Here is a 25216-nt window from a genome sequence, read left to right on the forward strand (position 1 = left end):
TGATATAAATTTGCATGGAAATCATTAAATAGCTATGTTTTATTTAAAAATTGTCGTCGTGGATATTAATTTGACAGATCAATTGTCTAGTATATTGATTGCTATTGTTGATCCTAAATACATAAAATTAATTAGAGCTCGGGGCAGGACCTTAAAGAAACATGATTGGTAAACATGTTTTTTAACGATAACTTTAAATCAGATATGCGATTAAATTTTACTAATTAGTTCATTATTTCGTTTTTGATCTTATATTGTGTAAACCAACATCTAAATGTGTAACCTCTGTAGTGCAAGGTTTAGTCTTTCTTTAAACGAAATGCTACCTTAAAAAAAGTGAAATGCAAAACTAATGTGAATGTACTCAAGGTAAACGTGATAGTACGAGTAACATGCATAAAGAAACAAGCAAACAAAGTAAAGAAACAGGTCGTATGTTGAGCTATAGTTATTAATTTCAGTGTCATTTTGGTCTTTTGTGGAGAAATGTTTCATTGGCAATCGTACCATATCTTCTTTTTTTTATAATTAATAATTTCAAATTGAAGCACTCCACATTATTTTCGAAGACAACAAGAGAAAATTAAACATTGATCGGTTTCAGACAAATTCATATCTACGAGATCAAGACGTGTTTTTTTTAAAATTTTTTCAATCTAAAGTTGGTACAAATGCTATAGTTGATACAGTGTATTTGTTTATTAAAAACCAAACTTCTCCAGGAATCCTCACAGACAAGCCTTATAATGCCAAAGAACAAACTTCAATTCTTTAATCGTAGTATTATGAGTTGGATGAAGGTTGTCAAATTGACACTCATACCACATCTTATAACTATGTGTACATGTATAGTACTTTTGAAAAGGCTTTCAAACGACAACTTAAAACTACCGGTTAACCGGTTAATCGGTCGAACGATTATCCGAGTAACCGGTTAGGCAAAAGAGTACGATTTGACAACACTAGTAAAAACGTTTAATATGAGCTATGCAAATCAAGTAGTTTTTACGAGAAGGTTTAGAAAAACTATTAAACAGATATACTTCACTTTTGGTTAGCATTAATTTTCTGTCAATATCCTATAGATATAAAACTGTTGGTTATGTGGATAGTTCAGAATCGTATTGAAGTTTAGCTCGAATTCTGTGTTAATTAATAATTTTGATATGCCATTTGTATATAAATATAAAAAAGAAGATGTGGTATGATTGCCAATGAGACAACTATTAACAAAAGACCAAAATGACACAAACATTAACAACTATCGGTCACCGTACGGCCTTCAACAATGAGCAAAGCCCATACCGCATAGTCAGCTATAAAATGCCCCGATAAGATTATGTAAAACAATTCAAACGAGAAGACAAACGGCCTTATTTATGTAAGAAAATGAACGAAAAACAAATATGTAACACATAAACAAACGACAACCACGAAATTTTACAGGTTCCTGACTTGGGACAGGCACATACATAAATAATGTGGCGGGGTTAAACATGTAAAAAGTTATATTTTGTTGAACTATGTTCAATTCCAAATAGTCAATGTTTTGATTGTCTACCTTGAACAGATTTATAATTTAATATTTACATATGGTTACTTTATAACATTTAAAATCGTTACAGAATCTATAAATGTACCAGATCTTTGAATTTTGTATTTGTTTATTAAAGACCTGTGTATATCTATAATTTCTTTTATTTGTTTTGAAATGTTTAAAATTATTATTTACCAACATAATATTTTTTATTATTATCTTATATCTAAAGACAAATACATGAAAGAAGTGTAGTACCACCTACCTCAAACACACATAAGAAACAACACAAAAACAAAAATCATAGCACCAACCTTATTCCAGAAACTTCAAACTAATGCTAAATGCTTAAGAGAATAGTTTATATTGGAACCTAATCGAAACCTATTTTACCTTTTTTTGAAAAAGAGTATAAAAGAAAACAGAATAATATCATCTCTCCATAATGATTGAATGTTGAAAAAATTTACCAGAGTTATCTTACTTTAGTCACAGAGATGGGATAGCAAACAATTTTTAATATAAGATTAATTAACCATGTTAACGTTAAAACAATTTCCCACTAAAATGAATGGTTCTTTATTCAAATATAAGGACTTTGTTTCTAAAACTACTTATTTTATTAGACATTATGAATTTTTATGATAATAGGTAACATGCTTTTTTCATTGATTTTATTTACTGAAACAATGAATCGTTTTATCTTCTTTATAGTTAAACCTTTTATTTGTCTTCGTGTTATTATGTGTCGTGTGATCGTATGACTATTTAAGTAAAAGATTGTTTTTACATCCCAACATTGTGTTATTGACTTTGGGTTTTTGGTGCATGATGATTTTGTTAGTGTTGCTTCCTTTTTGTTTTTCCTTTAATTTATAATTACTTAATGTTTAATTTTACCACAGCCGTGTTCGTTTGTACTTTTCGGAAATTTTTGCAAATTACGCAAATAACTGTATGAATATAACGAGAGTATTCATAAATATGCTGCACAAAAATGAATAAATCAACTGTGTAGACGTACAAAAGACCAGGGGTGGTGTTCTCGAAAGTCTCCTAAGATTCGTCCTAAGTCATAGATAAGACCAATTTTAGGACGGACTTAAGATCAACTTAGGACACTCCTAAGTTGTGTCTCGAAGCTATCTCAGACGAATCTTATGTTAGGACGTCCTAAACATATCCTAAATCGAAATACAGATACTTGTTGATAAAACATTTATAAATGACGAAAATATTGAATACAATTATTTACGAATTTTATAATAACATGAACAGAATAAATTGCAAAATTACCAATGTAATTATATAAAAAAAAGATTGTTATTTAAACTGGAAAACAATTTGTTTTGAAAAGAGAATTAAATTTTTAGTATAATCGTATCGTGAAACACGTAGTTCAAAGTTTAAAATCATTCACCCTTTCTTTATATACGAGTTAATAACCGATGGTACGTTTCATTTCATGTTCATTTTCACGTAAAATAATGAGCAAAAAGCGAAATCCAAACTTTATTACACTAGGATGAAGATAGGATGCTCTTAAGACACCTTGTTGGGTGTCCTAAAGTTAGGACGAAAAATGAGATATATCATAAGTTAAGAGAGCTTCGAGAACACGACTAAGAACAAAGACTTGTCATAAGATAGACTTAGGACACGTCCTAACCCTAAGATAGCTTCGAGAACACCACCACAGCTGTACATATTTATCTTATTCTAGGATAAATTAGAAAAGAATCAATGACCTTTCAAAGTACTTTATTTCTATCGTATTTTACAGTATTCTTGGAGATGTTTTTTTGAAAAAAGTACATTGATATTTGGTTTCCCAGTGATAAATTCCACATTGGCCACCCCCTTTCATTATTTAAATTTTTATTTGCAAGTTAAAATCAAAATGCTCCAAAATTTAAAATTAGAGTCACATAAGATGAATGTTTCATCTTTAAAGTTAAAAAAGGGAGGTTTTTCTTTTTAAAAGTAAAATTATTAGTGTTAATTCATTACAATGAAGACTAGAAATGAGTTTAAAAGAATAAGCATAGAAAACAATGGGGCAAACTCATATTTCATTTAGGGGTTTATACGCTATCAGTCGCATGATGATTTTGTTAGTGTTGCTTCCTTTTTGTTTTTCCTTTAATTTATAATTAGTTAATGTTTAATTTTACCAATACGCCGTGTACGTTTGTACTTTTCGGCAATTTTTCCAAATTACGCAAATAATTGTATGAATAACGTGAGTATTCATAAATCTGCTGCACATAAATGAATAAATCAACTGTGTAGACGTACAAAAGACCAGCTGTACATATTTATCTTATTCTAGGATAAAATTAGAAATGAATCAATGACCTTTCAAAGTACTTTATTTCAATCGTATTGTATAGCATGTATAGTATTCTTGAAGCTGTTTTATTGAAAAAAAGTACATTGACATTTGGTTTCCCAGTGATAAATGGCACATTGGCCACCTCCTTTCATTATTTAAATTTTTATTTGCAAGATAAAATCTAAATGCTTCAAAATTAGAAGTTATTATTAAAGTATTATTTATATAAAAAGTAAAACAACAAAAACCGAGCTATATCGAAAAGTCGAAACGGAAGGTCTTTTATCAAATGTCAAATTGAAAAGCTCAAACAGATCTAACGAATGGAAAACAACTGTAATATTCCTGCCTGGGAACGGGCATATTCTTATGTAGAAAACTGTGGATTGAACCAAGTTTTATAATTAGCTAAACCTCTCACTTGTATGACAGTCGCATTTAATTCCAAGGTATTGATAACAAAGGTTGATCAAAACAGACACAAAAGGTAAAATGTTTATCATTGGGGTACAACCGTCAACATGATAAAACAACCTTAATAACTATAAATCAAATAACTGATTCATCAAAGAAACACAAAATGCATATCGACAAAATATGAATCAGAGAAGACTCACTTAACACAATTCCTGGATGTATACGTTTCAATCAACGTAACGAAAACAAAAAAACAAATATTTGCTCTTCAATCCTTATCACCCGAGACGTGGTCCTTTGGTCCAAACAAGTCAACAGATCTTTTGAACAATAAAAAAGTCATTCTATGTTGTCTTGCGTTGTTCAATCAATACGATTTAGTATATGACACTTTAAATCAAATTTGATAGATGATCAAAAATTCAAATTTTAAAATATTTATAAAATTCTCTTTATTTTCTCATAGTTTTTTTTAAAGAAAAAAGGTATCAATGTTAAAAGTATGTAAAATCTAGAGAGAACTGATTCCCGCTAAATGTGCAATGGCTTATAACTTGAACACAAAACCTTTTTTTCTTTTTTTATCTTTCAATTCTGCTATTTTTTACTATTAATTTATAATATACTTTTATAAAAATGTTATTTTGAAAAAGAAGAGCGAACATCAACATTAAATCAATGATTTAAAGGAAGCATTGATGATTTTATTTATTTGTGTGGGTACGTACACCTGTTCGTGAATAAAGGAATATTAATATTCTTAAATTAACTATTAACTGGTATTAGAAGTCTGAACTGAAGAGATGGTATGAGTATTCAGCCCCTGCATCTTTAAATATATATTCAAATACCAACACTAATATAGCATAACCCATTTTATTACCACAATATATATATATTATTTAATTACATCACTAGATACATTTTACTTGTTTACTAATGTTCTTACAAACCACTCAAATTGATAATCAACATAATAATTGATAAATATGTCGCACAATGATAATAATGAATATGCAGACATAATCTAAGACAGCTGTTCTTTCTTTTGTAAAATCTTATTACAAAATTCACAAATAATTCAACGACATTTCAAAGAATTTTATTTATACTTTTTTTGCGCACTATATGGTACTGTCAGTGCTCATTGTTAGATGAAATACGGTGTTATTTATTAAATATTCGAAAGAAACCAACAGATATAAATTTAGGAATTCGATATACCAGATAAAAGATAACCCAAATCCATTGAAATTACTCGTAATATTTCCAATGACTCCAGGTTACCTTCGTTATACAAATGAAGATAAATTGTAAGACAAACTAAATAATAACATAATAAAAAACAACAAATAGTAAGTTTGAATTTTGGCAATTTTTTGTCATGGATTTATTAGGACAGTTCAACTATATTTCAACCGGCCTATGAATTTGCATTCATCGACAATGTCTCATAAATGTCCAAGATAAAAACATAGAAGGGAAACCATCAAATGTTTTCTCCAAATGGCAACTGGGCTACCAGACGCCAACTGTAATAAATTCAGCCATTCAGTAAATCAATATATTCAGTTCATATTCTATCCAATCCATGACGTTTCTTTAACGATATCTGAAAATATACAGCAGAGAGCAGAAAATATTTTCAAGGGTGGGATAGGGTGGGTTTTGTGTTCCTTCAGTTCAAATCATGCAATGAACAAATCACGAAAAGCATGCAATTTTATACCAAATAAAAGCGGGAAACCGCTTACGAAATTATGTAGGTAAATGAAAGACGCTCAAGTCCTTCAAAATTAAAGAAAAGATAACTGTATTTTAGCAGACGATAATCTTAATTTATTAAATTGATTTAATGCTTAATGATTAAATCTTATTAGTTCTCTTATGGAATAATTGTCTCATGGGTTATTTGTAAAGTTTATTAATGGCACGATACATTCTAAACCCTTATAATGTATCAGCTGTGATTGCTGTAAGGTGTGTTTGTACAAAATAAGAACATATACAAATAGAATTAATTATTTTTCATACCTGTGACGTTATCCTTTGAACAAATCTAGTTGGCAGATATTTTAACCTTCAAAATATATATTTTTCACTTGCCTCTTCCAAAAGTTAAGTAGTAGTTTTGGTAGGGCATGTCATTCTGCTTTAACAAATGTACCCATATTAACATAGAATTCATAATATCTGGTACTTATATCATATTTAAATATATTCAAAGAATGACTTTTGCCTATATACATTTTTTTAAAGTTTTGAATGCATATATTTAGGAGGAACGTTATATTTATTCAAATATCACAATCGGCCAATAATTTAAGATTTCGAATAAAAATATGTATATAAGATACGAAGAACATACCTCAAATCAATATAAAAATATGAAGGAAAAAACCCAATGCATATCAATATAAAATGTCAGCAACAACTAAACAGTAGTATCATATATAAGTCCAAATAATTATGACCTCTTGAAAGGATACAATATTTTTTGCTATGATGCCACACAGCGACGCGTCAAAGTAAAAAAAAGCTTAGCATTTCAATACGTAATTTGGACTATGTCATATCTAAAATCGCGCATTTTAAGACCCATATTGTTGGCATATCTACTTATACCCATTACTACGAAGTTAAATTCCTCATCAATTCCTATATTTCTTTAACATTTTACCATAAGTTTAGCCCCGAATTATAAGTACAAAATTTATAAATTACGTTAGTGCTGATTCTTAAAGGAAGTACGATGCTTATTTAGATCTCATATGGATAACTGTCTCATTGGTTGATAATTCCAAGATTAAAGTTGATTACTCCAGTATTAAAATTGAACATTCCAAGATAAAAGTTAGAAATTCCAAGATAAAAGTTAGAAATTCCAAGATTTGTAATTGGAAATTCCAAGATTTAGGTTCATAATTCTAAGATAATAATTGGAAATTCCAAGATAATAATTGGAAATTCCAAGATTTGAGTTGGTAATTCAAAGATAATGATTTGAAAATCCAAAATTTTAGTTGATAATTCAAAGACTAAAGTTGGAAATTCTAAGATTAATGTTGACAATTGAAAGATAAAAGATGATAATTCCAAGATAAGAGTTAGAAATTTTCAAGATTAAAGTTGAAAATTCGAAGATTAAAGTTGGAAATTCGAAGATTAAAGTTGGAAAAAATAATGAAAAATGATTGCCTTTATAAGCTTCCGCATGATAAAAATCATCAGTCTACATTATGTTTATTACAAAATTAAAGCAAAACCGATTAAAACATCTTGATGACAATCACTCAATATGTTGAACAACGCATCATTAAAATACTTTACTAGCACATGCACTTACCATGCTTACATTTTAATGGTTTTGCGAATGCATAGATATATGAAGAATCCTAACAGTTTCTTTAAAACGAAATTCCTGTTTGAGGCGATTGGATATCATAGTATGCAGAATATATAAGCAGAACAACAATGAACAGGATTAATAAGAAAAAAGTAAATCCATTTCAAATCTATAATTTATGTAGTTTACGTAATTAATAAAGCTTTGTATAAAACATTATAATATACATGTATAATGTGTCGTTGAATTAATGTATATTGTTGGTGTTTGTGTTCTCATTAAACATGAATTTTACCGATTCTTTTTAAACCAAGCCTTTGCTAGGCAATGAGAGTCAATTTCATAAATACTCCATCAAAACAAGAAAGTTTTGAGAACGTTTAAGCTAGACCTCAAGTAAACACTTTTTGAGACAGAATTATCTTATAGTTTGCTAAAATGAAGGTTTAAATATGCTTTTTTCAAAAATATATTAAAACGTATGAGCCAACGTGCTATTTTCAAGCTATGAGTCGACGAAAATTGCCTAAATATGGTAAAACTGTTCATGAACAAAACCCACAGATTTGTGTGAATACAAAAAATCTATCAGATAGAATTTTAAAATAAATTGTGAGAAGATAGGTTTTATTATGTGTTTTTAGAAAATTAAAAGAAAATAATGTGTCTACGAACTTTGTTTTATTGCTACAAGTAAACATTTTAAAAAATCCCTATTAGTCCAGTATATTTTTTTTTAATAAAAGTTCATTTGAAAAAATGATTCTAAAAACAAACAAAATGATATTTGTTTAAATAGTTTTAATAATTCAATGAATCACCAAGTTTTCTTTATAAAAAAACCCTAGTCTATAACAATTGAATTGCAAATTTCGTCTTCCATCAATAAAATTGCGCATTTGAATTTAAATTAATAATGTTGAAAGGATTTCCAGGAAAGATAACGAAACAGTGATACGATATACTCGGTCTTGATAAATATCTTATTGTCGGAAGTTGAATTACAATCAACACAAACAAAAAAAGGAAATATGAAAATGCCAATGTGTATTCAGCCCCTGCATCTATAATTATTAAAATACCAACACTTATAAAAGTTAAAAAAAGAAAGACCTATTGCATTATTACAATATATACATTATTCAAATACATCACTAGATACATTTTACTTTTTCACTAATGTTTTTACAAACCACGCAAATTAATAATCAACATTATTGTATAAGATGTTGCACAATGAAATGATAAATATGCAGACATAATCAATGCCAACTGTTCGTTTTATCTTATCTTATCATAAAATTCACAAATAGTTTAATGACTTTTCAAAGGACTATTTTTTGTACTTTTATGGCGTAGTATACGGTACCCTTACTACTAATTGTTGAATAAGTACGATGTCATTTAATTATCGTATGAGATAATTGTCTCATTGGTTATTTAATAACGATACCTATTTAAAAAAAAAACGTATCTGAAACGGCGGGATAACCTCATCATAGATACCAAGTCGGGATTTTTGAATTTGAGCCAGACGCGCGTTTCGTATACAAATAACTCATCAGTGATGCCTGAATAGAAAACAAGTTTAATAGACCAATAAAGTACAAATTTGAAGATTTGGAGGACCAAAACAATCTAAGAGTTTTGCCAAATACATCTTATATTATCTATTCATGAGGTAAAACAGCCTTAGTTTTTCAAAACTTAAAAGTTTGTTTTAAAGATCTTCCTAACAAAATGTATGTCATTGCTTACACTATTTTTAAAATTGTCTTTGTTGTAATATTAAACATCTACAACTGTGTTCTGGTGAAATCGACATAAACCCGCTGTATTTGTTTGCATCAGTTCAAAATCACTGTTGTTCACTGATTGTCGTGTGTTGATTTGGTTCATAAGTGTTTCCCGTTTCTTGATTTTTAATTCAGATCAGATCAGATCGTTTGTTTTCCTGTTTGGATTGTTTTGCACTGTTAAGTTTTGGGATCTTTTGACTTCATGTTCAGTTTGACCAAGGCTCTGCTTTGAAGGTTGTACTTTGATCTACAATAGTTTACTTTTTAAACATGATAATTTGGATGGCTTGTTGTCTTTTTGGCACTCATTCAACATTTTCCTTAGTTCTTACGACTCTTTATTTGAAATTATAAAAATAAAGACAAAATACTTTCCAATATCACATATGCATCTTTATATAAAATTTTCCTTAATAATATTATACATTGGATTATGACTGTTTCATTGGTTAGAAAAAATGCTACCATATTATATATCTGGCTTTAATGGTTGATAAAAACAAACACTTACTAATACATCATTTATTAATGAATAATTGACTAAATTCTGTCCATTCTATACAATGTTTATAAATGTAGATGATTTATAACTTAATAATCAAAATCAATGTATATCTTAAAGAAACATAATTAGTTTTTCCACCAGTCCATAGTTTATTACATCAAAAATGGCCAACTTAGGTTTTATGAACCAAAATAAATTGTCACCATTTGCTGTTGAACAAAAATGATGATGACGATTATTCAGAAATGTCACAAGTTGTCCTATTGTCTCTTTGCTGACAGAAACATTTTATAGACAAGCGAACCAATCATCAAAATAAACCTCAATAAAACTAGTCTTGTCGACAATTAAGACCATTTTGGTACATAAATGAGGTCATTTAGTTTTCATGTTTGTATTGTTTTACATTTGTAATTACGGTGCCTGACTACTAGCATGTGGTATTGACTTTTCACATTATAGAAGACCGTATGATGACGTACAGTTGTCAATTTCTGTGTCATTTGGTCTTTTGTGGTGAGTTGTCGTCTCATTGGCAATATACCACATCTTTTTTTTTTATAAGAATGACCTTCTATGAATAACCGAAAAGACATGCACAACCGAAGAATGGAAGACATAAAATTCTCTGATTAATACGATAGTCATGTAAGAAACATAATTATCACTAGATGTCATCCAAAACATTTATAAACTCAAATATTATCAACTAACGTGATTGAGTGGTTATATCTGAACGGATGATACTAGCTGTTATTAAAAAAAAATGAAAACAAGAATGTGTCCAAAGTACACGGATGCCTCACTGGCACTATCATTTTCCATGTTCCATGGACCGTGAAATTGGGGTCAAAAGTCTAATTTGACTTTAAAATTAGAATTATCATATCATATAATGCATCAAGTGTACTTAGTTTCAAGTTGATTGGACTTCAGCTTCATCAAAAACTACCTTGACCAAAAACTTCAACCTGAAAATCCCACTTTAAATTTATATGTTCAGTTGACTGTGAAATTGGGTTCAAAAGTCTAATTTGACTTTAAAATTAGAAAGATCATATCATAACCAACAAGTGTACTAAGTTTCAAGTTGATTGGACTTCATCTTCATAAAAAATACCTTGTCCAAAAACTTGAACCTGCGGACGAACGAACGGACGGACGAAAGAACAGAGCCACAGACCAGAAAACATAATGCCTCTCTACTATCGTAGGTGGGGCATTACAATGAAATAGATTAAGAAAGAGAGACTAATACACATACGTATATTACGTTAGATATATCATCTTCAAATGTAATACGCAATTGAAAGATTAATTAGCATGATAGTAAGCAACCGCCTACATTTTTTTAATCACCAAATTATAAAATAAAGCATTAAACATATGACCATCACAGTTCCAAATTTCTCATTAAATTGCCGTATATAGATTGCATTAGCATATGTATTTGCATCAGAATATAAAAAATCTTATTTCAGTCGAGGATTATGCAATCTCTGAAGACCCAAATGTTGCAAAACACCTGTCCTTCATTTATCTCCAGGAAAAATAATTTAATGTCCCTGCAGGTAAAGCCCAAAATAATATCGTGTTTGTATGTAAATCTCATTACATAAACTGCTTGATAAATGAATTAAGTATCTACAATTCACTTGGAAACTCATCATATACCCTCACGACGCTTACCAAAGAGGAAATCTTAGATAATCATAGGTCTTTTCTCTGTTCCTTTGGAATTTCAGCCAAAGATGAAGAACTGGATTTTTCATCACTGTATTGGATACCTAAACTACATAAGTGTCCGTCCTTACAATCAACGGTATATTGCTGGGTCTTCGAAGTGCTTCAAGTGGTATATATTTAATTATATTATATATTATATATGTGTCATTCAGTTACATGTGTTTTACGGAACTGTTCAAGTGATGTCCGGAAACACCTTTTTTATTTACTCTTTCTTTTATAAAATGTCGTAAACGCAAGATGCATTTTTTTCTAAACTAGTCGCGACCCCAAAACTAAAGTACAAAGACGATGCCCATATTGTAACATGGTGGAGAGACATTTAAAGAATCAATATCTGCAGCCTTTTTACTATATTTTTCAGAACATTTATGCAGTTTTCAAGACAAATAATGTTTAGTCTGAAAATGTGACTCCCGTGCATTTTGCATCACATGTGGTTGATTCGTCAATTGGGTCAGGACAGATTTGCAAGTGAAGGTAACAGTGGATTTCTAGCTAGCACTGAACATTTTAAATGGAAATATATCTGATATTACTCGACATATAGTTGGTGAATACGCGAAGTGGCTGCGGGAAAATCAGTTTGGACCCCAGTCAAAGACCAAATTGACTTATCGACCTCTGCAACATTTCTTTTTATATTGTCTAAACATCATCAGCATTTAATTAGCATTATCTCGTTAGATTTATCTAGATTTACAGCTGGAACTAAATTCTTCAAAATATTTTATGGACCCTGTTCTTACGAAATTAGTCGATGCTGAAGTACAAGATCATACATCTATGGAAGAGGACAATACGCATGTTAAGGACAATTCGAACACAATGCTGACAGTTTATCTGATAATTTTCCCGACTCTGTAAAAAGGAATGACCAACGTAGATACAAGTATCTTGTCTTAGGAAGGAATCAATCCTACTTTGTAAAGGAGCACTCTGATTCAAACAAAAAATTCTCTGAAACTGATATTATCAAGATGTTTGATTTTTTGATTGACAACATATTTGTTACGTTCGGAGGACGTGTTTTTCATCAGACTGTCGGCATTCCAATGGGAACAAATTGTGCCCCTCTACTTGCTGACTTATTTCTTTATTATTATGAGGCTGACTTCATACAAGAACTTCTTAGGAAGAAAGATAAGAAGTTAGCAATATCCTTTAACTCTACTTTCCGCTATATAGATGACGTTCTTTCACTAAATAATTCAAAATTTAGTGACTATGTGGATAGCATGTATCTCATTGAACTAGAGATAAAGGATACTACAGATACAGTTAAGTCGGCTTCATATCTTGACTTACATTTAGATATTGACAATGAGGGTCGGTTGAAAACAAATCTTTACGATAAAACAGATGATTTCAGCTTTCCAATTGTGAACTTTCCATTTCTAAGTAGCATCTCCATACGGGGTATATATCTCCCAATTGATACGATATTCCCGTGCTTGCATTTCCTATCATGATTTTCTTGATAGAGGGTTGCTGCTCACAAGGAAGCTATAAAACCAAGAGTTTCAAATGGTGCAGTTGAAATCATCCCTTCGTAAATTTTACGGACGCCATCACGAGTTGGTTGACCGTTATGGAATAACCGTTTCACAACTGATATCGGATATGTTCCTTTCGTCGTAACTACAAGCCCCTTCCCTTTCATAAATGTGACCTACCGAATTAGACTATTTACCGGATTTGATATCACATAAGCAACACGACAGGTGCCACATGTGGAGCTGGATTTGTTTACCTTCCGGAGCACCTGAGATCACCCCTAGTTTTTGGTGGGGTTCGTGTTGTTATACTTTGGTTTTCTATGTTGTGTCATGTGTACTATTGTTTGTCTGTTTGTTTTTTTCATTTTTAGTCATGGCGTTGTCAGTTTGTTTTAGATTTATGAGTTTGACTGTCCCTTTGGTATCTTTCGTCCCTTTTTCATGACGAGAAGATATTTTCAATACATGTGGTAGTCCGCAATGTGTTACAAGATGCTTATTTCACAAAATTATCCATATCAGTTACTTGTTCATTTATATATATTGAAAGTAAGTATATATTATGAAAGTTAGAAAGATACATTGGTTAGATAAATATTGATAATGTATTTGTATTTCATTGTGCACTGAATTCCACATATGCAAAAAAATATTGGGAATTTTCTTTATGCCGGGGGATGTTATATATTTAAATTTATTATATATTATATATGTGTCATTCACATTCATTCATATAAAGGTTTAAACGAAACTGTTCAAGTGATGTCCGGAAACGTCTTTTTGTTTTACTCTCTCTTTTATTTAATGTCGTTAACGCAAAATGTGAAATTTTTCATGAGCTTGTCGCAACCCCAAAACTAAAGCTCAAAGACGAGGCCCATATCGTTACACAAGAAACAACATCTTTCTAAATGATGTGGAACAGAATCTGCTTACCCTTCCAACGCACCTCAGATTACCTCAAGTTTTGGGTGGGGTTCGATCGTGTTGCTTAGTCTTTAGTTTTCTATGTTTTGTCTTGTGTTCTATCATTTGTCTGTTCGTCTTTTTATTTTTTAGCCATGGCGTTTTCAGTTTATTTTCAATGAATGATTTTGAAGGTACCTCTGGTATCTTTCGCTTCTCTTTTATTAATTTCTTTATATCGAAATTCATGTTTTAGACGAAGGCCAACCGATAAGAAACAAGAGGGTTATATTTAAAATTCGAATAAACCACAAAATAGATTTTACTTTCAAAAAATGTTTGCACGCAGCAATAAATATAAATTATGGTTATTATTCACAAATATGTTGCACAATATTCATACTTCTGCGTAGATAAAATCCATGCCAGCTGTACATTTTATATTATTATCTTTTAAAATTAACAAATAATTCAATAACCATTCAAAGGACTTTTACTTTTATGGCGTACTATTCGGTACTGCTAGTTCTGATTGATGAATTTGTACGGGTATATTTTGTTTTCTTTGGGGTTATGCCTCATTGGCAATAAAATAATGTTGTGTTTGTTAAAACACATAGTGTATTGTTATCAATTCTACCTCCTTTAAAAGTAGCAGTTGTGTTAATGGCAAAACTTTTAGGAATTTTGGTCCTCAATGCTCTTCAACTTCGTACTTTATTTTGACCCTTTAAACTTTTTTGGATTTGAGCGTCACTGATGAGTTTTTTGTAGACGAAACGCGCGTCTGGCGTATATACAAAATTTAGTCCAGGTATCTATGATGAGTTTATTTAGTAATTAAGATTATAACACAATGTTGACTGCTGTCCCCTTTTTTGACATTTTTACCTATTATGTCTGTTTGTTTTATTCACACATCGTTGTCAATATAATGTAATTTGATGCAACTCATATACAAGTGTGAGGTTAAGCAAGCTTCTAAAACAGGTTTAATCCCGCGTTTTCTACAGAAATAAAATGCCTGTACCTAGTTATTAATATGACAGTTGTTAATCATTCGTTTCATTTTTTTGACCTTTTGATTTTGCCATTTGATTAGGGACTTTCCTATTTGAATGTCCCTCTGAGCTCAGTATTTTTGTGATTTTACCTTTTGTGAATGTTGTTAAGAGCGCATAAACGAAATGTATACAAATAAACTTACTTGCTCTTCCACACTTGTCTACTTGAACGTTGTCCTTTGACCCAACAAAGTCAACAGATATTTGAACCTTTAAACGTCCATTCCTCTTGTTGATTGTTATTTGATTTGCTTCAACCAAACAAGACTAAGTAGTACAGAGACACACTAAACCAAGCAGAATTTTATAGTAAAAAACATATTAGTTGTTTTTAATTTAAAAAAAAAAAATTCCGAGATCTTTTTACGACTTATTTAATTTACGTATTATTTTACGTTATAAGCAATTATTTTTCTATATCATAAATTATTATAAAGTTCTACCAGGTATTATAGTCATGAATACTAGTATCTAACTCAGCGAGTGTTCTTTGGTGTGAACGGGGTTTCAATGCATTATTGTTGGTTTCTTCCTTCTTTCGTTTTGGTTTTGTTTGGTTCCCATGTTTATTGATTCAGAAAAACATTTACTTTTCGTGTTGTAATCGTGAATTTCTTTTTCACATACAATACAGTCTTTGTGAAAGACGTGACGAAGTAGCAAAACTTGTGTCTAATCCATTTGTCAGTTATTAACAATAAAATATGTTTAAACTTAAATTTGTTCACAGATATATAATATCTTAGTTTGGACAAAGTCGGCTGCAAGTCCAAGTAAAATTTGTACTTCATTAATCATTAACCTTCATGGTTCATATTTACTTATAATAAAATTAACGGTACCAATTTTCTTGCACCAGATGCGCATTTCGACAATACATGTCTCTTCACTGATGCACGTGGACAAAATATTTGAAATCCAAAGCTTATATAAAAGATGAAGAGCTATAATCCAAAAGGTCCAAAAAATATAGCCAATCCGTGAAAGGAATCAGAGCTTTGCATGAGGGAGATACATTCCTTAGTTTATAACAATTTCTAATATTTTGTAACAGCAAATTTAAATAGCACAAAAAATCCGTATTTTCATGCCAGTACCGAAGTACTGGCAACTAAAAAACTCGTAACCCACGATTTTTTATGAATCCAGACTGACCATAGATGTTCCAATAATGTGGGTGTTTGTCTATATGCACAAAAAACATTTGATTTACAACAGTCCCAACCACAAATGCCCCCAAATAAAGCAAGATGGGTCGACACTTTAGAATGTTTTTTTTTAACATAGCCATTCATGTCCGAAGTACAAAAAGGAATACATAATCATGATAAATATTATGATCATGTCAAACATTTGTCAAATACACTGATCGTATAATTTGGGTTTAGTTATTCATAGTTCATTTTGATATCTTTAATTCAATTTTTAAATGAAAAAAAAACCATTAACTCTTAAACTATCAACCAGTTAAATAAAACTATCAATGTTTGAAAAAGGGATAGCAGTTGTAGTAAAAACGGATACAAACACTTCAGCAAATACATAAAGGCGGAGGAAAAGTACACAAATATACACACATGCAAATGCAATCAAATACTGTAATGTTCAAAATATAGTAAGCAATTAAATATCAATTAGCTCGAAAATGATGAATCGCCTACGTAATTACAAAATTTGCAATGTAAACAATTAAGATATCCCACATTGCAGATGCATAACAGGTTGCACAAGAATACATTAACTGAACTTTACTATAAAAAGAGAGTTCATTCATGTGATATTTTATCTTCTGGATCAGATCCTTAAAAAGACAATAATTGAGAATTCATAGATCAGGTAAGTTGTAAATAATATTCTTAAGTAATCAAAAATTGAAATGAAAATAAAACAACCGAAGAAACAATTTGGGTATGAAAAGTTCTAAGTTGATGCTGAATTTAGTCGCCTTTAGCATGTATCAAAAAACTATTTATACATTTATATTTATCTCAAAGTCTCTCTTGTTTGACAAAAATGTTAAATTATTATAATTTTGACAACGATGTTAAAGCGAAATGCTCTACAACTTGCTTCTCATTACGTTTAATTCAAAGCGTATACAGGATTAAAACTGGCTAGGATCGTTGTTTTAAAGTGATTTGGTCCATTTCTCGAATGTAGTTGGGACTTTGTCTAGTGATAAAACATCACTGTTATTTCGTAATTATATTCGTGTTTACACTACTACCCATCTTATATTGAATACAATACATGTTTACAACAACAACGAAGCACAACTTCCCTGTATTTCACCAAAAAATTCAGCGTTTGTTATTGTCCGGTTTTTTTTTTAGACCAAGTGTAAAATCGTTCGGGTTTTAAACAAATGGTATGTTGTTTTACTCACAATTTGAATAAGGGAAACAGGTATTCTAGACTGAAGAAAATAACCTTTTCTAGTTTATAACTGTAATTAAGTGAAGGACAATATCATATATTCCCAAACAATTATCAAAAACATACTTTGGATTCATTTCTTCGTGGGTATTAATGTTCGTGGATTGATCAATATATAAGATATCTTGTATTATCTAATTTTATTAAGATATCTGATATATTATATGAGACATCTTATATATTATTATACGATATCGCATAAAGTTTATAGTATATCTAATAAACTTCATAAGATATAGCTTAAAGTTTTAAAGATATCTTATATTTTATATAAATATCTATTATTCTTTATTATAAGATATCTAATATTTTTATTTTAAGATATCTAATATTTTTATTATAAGATATCTAATATTCCTTATTATAAAATATCTTATATTCTTTATTATAAGATATCTCATATAATTTATTAGATTCCTTGTATAGTTTATTAGATTCCTTATATAGTCTATTAAATATATCGTAAAGTTTTAAAGATATTTATATAATTTTGAAGATATCTAATATGGAGAATTATATGAAATATCTTATAAACTATTTAAGATATTTGATAAACTATATAAGATATGTGATATACTATATAAGATATGTGATAAACTATATGAGAGAACCAATAAACTATAAAGAATATCGTATGAACTGCATGAGATATCTTGAAGTAAGAATAAATAGCAGAAAGGCTTGCTGTCTTACATGCAATTAATAAGATGTGAGAAAAAGAATAGATATTAATAGACGGTAAATTTTTTATACAAATGTTAATACACCACGTGCCTTGGAGGTACTTAATTGTAACCTTTATTTTATAGTTTTTAAATATGGATACACCAAAACATAACATTTTAAGCTATACGAAATGTGTATAATCACTTTGTAAAACAAGGACGCACTAAAAAAAGCCCGGACATGAAGAAATGTCGTTTGTAATGCAATAACAATAATTTTGGTAAAGTGTCTTTATGTCTTAGACTATGTAGATTCCATGAATGCATACATTGGTATGTATACGGAGATGGCTTTATTCTGCATTTTGGAATAAAAGCATTACAAGGCTGAATTTAATTTTTTAATGATAAATGATGTCAGAATGATAATATCGTAGTATCTCAAATACTTAAATACATTGTACTACCTTGTACATTAAACTCAAGCTTCTATATCACGTTTTGCCAGGAAAGAATTCTGTTTGTTTACCGTTTTGATATAATTTACTCGAAAACAAGTGGTAAAACTCGAAAAAGCCCAATTTATTCGTTCGAAAAACCACGATTCTAGCCGGACACTTTACCTACCATGATCAAAGTAAGAAAAAAATACATAATAATTCTTGTTAAAATTCATTTGAAAATTATATTAACTATACTATAAATAGTACAGCATTGAAGTTAACTTTTCATTTGCAGAAACTGTCTATTGCAAGGATAATGGCATATTTTTTAACATTCGTCTTGTTCGTTTTGTTGTCGAACCAGCTATACGTAGACGCAGCACACAACTGTACACCCAATTGTTACCCTGGTTTCCATCTGCAGGAGAAATTCTGTAAAGATGTCGTTGGTTAGTATTTATCATAAGAGAACTTCAAATTATGAAGGACCAATATGTAGTTTTATTTATTGATGAATATTTATTTGCATTAGACTATATGGTTAATTGTCTAGTAAATGAAGAGAGTATTTTCAAATCTCATCTAAATGAACTCATCATAGATACCAGGCTTACATTTTAAACCTTGCTGCAACAACCTACATTTTGGCAAAAACACATATCAGTTCAAGAAAGACCATAGTCCTTGCAAACCGGCACATGTTGCCTGGTATGCCGTTTCCCCAATCGTTGTTTTACCGATTTGAAAAAAACTATGAATGGCATGCAGATAAGTGATTATACTTGTGACCGTAACTTGGTACCAAGAAACAAAACAATATCGTGAACTGGCATATAAATCGTCTGTTATTCTGCCAATTCTAATTTTGCATTGACATGATTCGTGGCCTTCACGACTTCTGCAATCAAAATCCCGCTAGCAAATATAACGCTAGAACAGCCTGGTTCTTTTTGGGCAAGACAATACAATTTATTTCAATTTAAGCACACGTATGGTGCTCATGAGGATAACAATTATACATAAACAATTACATAATTGACTTATACAGTTACAGGCAAGACACACAATAAATACATAAGTGATATCATACAATAAAATTGATATATACCATATATTTGGCGACCATGTAATGCGTAGCAAATTTAGCCGTGATGTTTAATTATGTCCAAATATTTTTATGAGGTAGAAGAAACTAGTTCATTGTCAAAATTGGTGACATTACAAAGAAAGGTTTGCCAAGAAGAAAAACGCGTGTCTTGTGCTCATACTTTTAATCCGGCGTTCTATGATAAGTTTATTGACAGAATTTGAACATAGCGTCAACACTGCACGTTTTTGAAGAAAATTTAGACTGGCGACCAATAATTTTACTTCATTTTTACTCATTTAATTGACATATGATTATGAATACATACAATGCACGTGATTTCATTGATTTTGTTGATAGTTCAAGAAGACAAACAATAATCGTCACACTAATTAATACAAATCTGCTTTCATTTGTTTCAGTTATTGAAGTCTTTGTTAACAGAGTAGAAACGGACGCCACGAACGAACATGAGTATTATTTTGGAACAGTTACGACAATTTACAAAGGCGATGGGGTAATGTATTACTTATATTACAGTCATTTGTTAGTTGTCCATAATTTTTTGTCTTCAATACAATAGACAAAATTGATTTTAGAAATATAATAAGGGGACAACCATTTGATATTCGGGGGGGGGGGGGGGGGGGGCAGTAGGATTTGTTTTGAATCCGTTATTTATTTTTGTAAACTAAGAGTACAGATTATTTTCGGCACTATTGGAGCAAGATATTTCATTTTCACTTAAACTAGGGACTGATTATTTATTTTCACAACTATATTTATAATATTCGAAAACATATAATTTTAAAATTATTTGTATATTATAAATAATACGTGTACAGTAAAGTCAATATGTACCATTTAATCAGAATCAATCATCATAATTGCAGAAATGAATCATCCATACCCCAACTGCATTAACATATATTGCATACATATACAGTTTTAAAGTTTGTTTGTAACTAACATCTTTTAAACATATTGTCAAACCTGTCTCGCCGAGCTGACCGAGGCAGACCTTTATGAAGGGTTTTGAAGCCGCTGAAGGCCCAAGAAGTTAAAGGACAAATGTGTAAAATGTGCTTTCTATGGGTTCCTTAGACCCTTTTTTATTCTGAAAATGCAAGTTATGTTTGTTTCAATAATTATGTAACACCATTTTGGTCTCAAGGCAAAGTGTATAGATTCAGTGTAAGACTTAAGTTTATCCAGCAAACACCAAAAGACCAATATGCATGATAAAGCAAAAATTTAATTCACATAGTTAAGTCTGTGGCTGCTAAATAAATTTACTAAATTACAAATGGAATGCAACACTAACGTAATACAGAAGGGCAATGAATGAACAAAATAAGAAACAACGATCGCTTATAATCAGGGTGAACACAACTAGCTTCTTGCAAGGCACTCGTCGTGAACTCAATTTGATATTGAGACACTCATGCGGATTTGAAATTTCCTATACATGAGGCATTTACCTCAATTAAGTTACGGCCCTGTTAAATAAAAGTGAGGTAAGTGTTGCTGGGACTAATTAGACCTGCTTAGTTATTTATTTTCAACAAATTGCAAGTCAGGTAATTTATTTTCAAACTACCACCAGAGATAGGTCTGATTACTTTCAATGTAATTGATTAAATTACAATTGATTTGTTATTTGTACGATTAAATCAAATTAATGATAACATCATTTCTGAAAGTATCTGATTAAATAATGATTACATTGGCAAAGTAATCATGATTACATCTGATTACAATGAATTTAAAAACAAAACATTTTGAATGAATAAACGTTCCATATAACTATAGTATTTTTATTTTATACATTATAAAATGATAACTTCAAATTAAACTTCATCTATTTAAATAAACACCAAATTTATCTAGATATATATACATTACACTTTATCACCAATGATCTCTGAATTATTTTGAATTAAATTTGATGAAGATTTATAAAGAGTTTTTTGTTTGTCTTCTGACCTCTTTCATAATTTATATGTCTTCCAAGGGGCAGTTTATGGAAGTTAAAATATGGATTAAATAAAGTTACCAGTTAAAACTATGTTAGATTTTCATAGAAATGTTTAGCAAATTGTAAACAATATGTAAGTACTTAAAATCATTGCATTTTACATGTCCAGTCCAAATACATTTTTAAATTTAAAAAAAAAAACATATTTGTCCAACTTTTTATTTAGTTTGTGCTGATTCGGTAAATTTTCATGTCTGATTTATCTTTTATCATATATATTTCCCCACAGCTATACTCAATTGGTAATTGCAATAAAAACAAAACTTAATTAGTCTCCTACTTGTCAATTCAAAGTTGACAAACATCCCATAATTAGCAAAAGGTTATAATTCAAGGTTAAAGAAAAGTATTACTTGAATATATAACAGTTATTATCAAATATTAATATGAAGATCATTATAAAACGGTGAATATACATGTACATGATGTATGAACAATATATTTTACTAAAAACTGAACTTTAGATTTTTGTCATTGTAATCAGAATGTAATCAAAAAGTGATCATGATTACAGGTTATTTTGAAAAGTAATTGATTAAATTAAACTACATGTAGTCAGATTTTTGGCTGATTAATGATAATACTGATTACTTGAAAAATTGCAATCAATTACAGCTGATTAACGATTACAATTACAATTACCCAAAGTCTGACTACCACAGAAGAAGCATTTTTTTTATATCAATGCTGAGTTATTTTGAAGTCCCAAGCCCCAACCAACCCCACTCCTGAATATCAAATGGTCGTCCCTTTACTAATTGCTTTGCTCGAGTTTGAAATAAAATGTATACAATTGAATTGAAACTTGAAATTGAAAATTATGCTTACGAAAACTGAGATACTTTGGGGGACACCCGATAGTAATGAGTCGGAGTTCATGGCAAAAAGAAAGGGACCTTTACAGAACATTACAAACTTAAATAAAACTTATGATTCAGCACCAAAACCACACAAAAATATGTGGATGTTCTTATACATGTACCTAGGATTTTACAATCGTTTTAAGCCCCGTTAATTTTGTTCACAGAACAGCTTTAGAAAGAACTCTAGAATTTGAGAAGACATAATGTATCGTATATTTGTGACATAAATATGTTTGAATGTGTACGATTGTAAAAAAGAAGCGATATATAACTTTATCGAATGTTGTTTTCCAAGCGACAGCTGCTTTTTGACAATTAATATTTTTTGGAACAGATCCATATCTGGTTTATATTTCATATACACTACTTGTGTATGTATGTTAAACTCGTGATGATAGTGGCAAGATACCTTATTAAAAACGTTGAAAATTATTATTCATCAGGTAATATTTACTTAATTATGATTACATTTCGAGATAACTCAATGCTTAACAATTTGTTTTGATGCTGAATTTCCTTTGAATTTAATTTGTTGAACTTTATTGGACATTCGATATAAAATTGAAGTGAGACACACGACACAAGAGAAACATGCTATTATATCTCAAAAGTTTAATCTCATTTAGATCTTTGAGTAATAAGTTCTTGTATAATACTACAGATTACAGTTGGTGATGACATAGAATTCGTAGACCACGGTAAATGCCTAACAACACTTCATGTTAACCCACAAATAAGTTTTATTTTTTCTGGTAAGTTGATATTTAAGTATAGAGATCACGTTTATACATTGATCTTATATTACGTCACAAAAATGATAAACCAATGCATGATGTCTATCATTATTAGTATAACTATGTTAATTAGGTTCATTTACCGGGGTAGGTATACATGATATGAAAGGAGCAGGTCCTAAAGGTAAGGGCTGTTTTTAGCCTCAAACTTCAGAATCATCTGATGAAAGATTTTGGACCTTTTTTTAAACATTCAAGTGTCTACTTTAATCGAGTTAGAAAGTTTATGTGAAACATTTGAACATATTTAGGCATTTTAGACGGTCAATTTTAAGCTTACAAATAGAAAATCTATGAAATACGATATTGTATGTCTTTTTTATATGTTTTTTGTCATAAATGATAGTAGCAGCAACCTTTATATATGTTATGCAGTATTATCAAATACAACTAACATTTAAATACTAAGAATAAACACAAAAGCAGCCACTACCATTTAAACAAGAAACTGTATAAAATTTAACTAAAATGCTAAAAAGATGAAGATTTTAGTAATTTAGCATGACTTAATGATGCTAGTACACGAAACATAAAAAAATATGATAAAAAAGAGCCCATATTTATGTAACAGAAGTATTCTCATATCAAATATATAACTAAAAGTTTACTTTTTAACAATTTTATAAAATTGCCAAATTTATTAGCAAAAACTTCTTTTACGATCGTAGTGATACGAAGGCATATTTCCAAACAAATTAATCAAATAGCTATTGGACGACAATGCAAAACGATAGAATTGATGGTCAAATCTTTTAATCTATACTTTCTTGCAAAGTAAATTTAGCTTAGGTCAACTTTATCTATAGGTGTTCTTGTTGTATTGAAGTCAGTTGTTCATTGTTGTTTTTCAAACAAAAAAGTAAAAATAAGATATTGCTGGAATAGTTTGTTTGGCACATACCTCTTATTGAAGTATGTAAAGGGTGGTCATGCACGAGTGGTTTTTTAAACAGGTATAAGAATTGTCCTATTATTAGACAGAGATAAAAGTGAAAGTTAGGAATTTGAACTAATTACATTTGACTGTTTTGAAGTCTTCCATACATTTTAAGATGGAAGAAACAACCAACAAATGAAGTGTCTCTTTATATTAGGGTTGCATCCTTAATTTTGATTTTATAAGGTACACAATACTGAATATGTCGGTAATTGAGTTACTGGAAATATTTTTCATATGATTTCGGAATGAATATTGCTAAGATTGAATACACAATCTAATCATCCAGTGTCCACTGTATAACCCATTGTTTTGCCGTTAGTTCAACTAGCAATATACCAACTCAATATGGTTATATAACCTAACCTGCGGGTGACCGAAACAAGACATTTCTATTGTATTCTTCTTATTATTTGTGAATTGAATTTGTGATATAAGAGAAAAATGCAAAACAATGAAATTAACAAGAATACAATTCAAGGCTGATGTTCTCCACTGTTTTTTCGAACGTTCAAGACAATCTGATTCAGTTTTATCATTGACCTTTCCATATTGTCCTATAAAGTTTTATAGAAAATATGTCATATCTGTTAGTTCGAATTGCAGTAACAGTGACCGTTCTGCAACCAGGGAATTATGCTAAGAAAATGCACAACATCGTGTGGTATAATTTTTAAATTTTAAGCTCTCATCGTCAGGTTCCTTTAATAATGTGACAAAATATCAAACATGACCATTATATGTTAAACTGCGAAATTCGGTGAAGGGGAAGTTCACAAACAGAAGGCCAAAAACAGGC

At 30.0% G+C, this 25216-nt stretch overlaps 1 protein-coding gene across 2 annotated transcripts in view; it reads left to right on the forward strand.

Annotated features, from left to right (window-relative positions):
- Positions 1–25216, forward strand: part of LOC134723642 (uncharacterized) — a 30678-nt gene that overhangs the window by 3455 nt on the left and 2007 nt on the right. The window contains exons 1-4 of one of the 2 annotated variants that reach the window (XM_063587200.1): positions 16866–16990; positions 18994–19147; positions 20208–20302; positions 23348–23438. In XM_063587200.1, the coding sequence (XP_063443270.1) occupies positions 19015–19147; positions 20208–20302; positions 23348–23438 (319 nt within the window). In that variant the 5' untranslated portion in view covers positions 16866–16990; positions 18994–19014. Of the gene's footprint in view, positions 1–16865; positions 16991–18993; positions 19148–20207; positions 20303–23347; positions 23439–25216 lie in introns of those variants that run through there. The other variant, XM_063587199.1, reaches the window with a different exon arrangement.

This window comes from Mytilus trossulus, chromosome 6, assembly GCF_036588685.1.
Source record: "Mytilus trossulus isolate FHL-02 chromosome 6, PNRI_Mtr1.1.1.hap1, whole genome shotgun sequence".
Lineage (NCBI taxonomy): Eukaryota > Metazoa > Mollusca > Bivalvia > Mytilida > Mytilidae > Mytilus > Mytilus trossulus.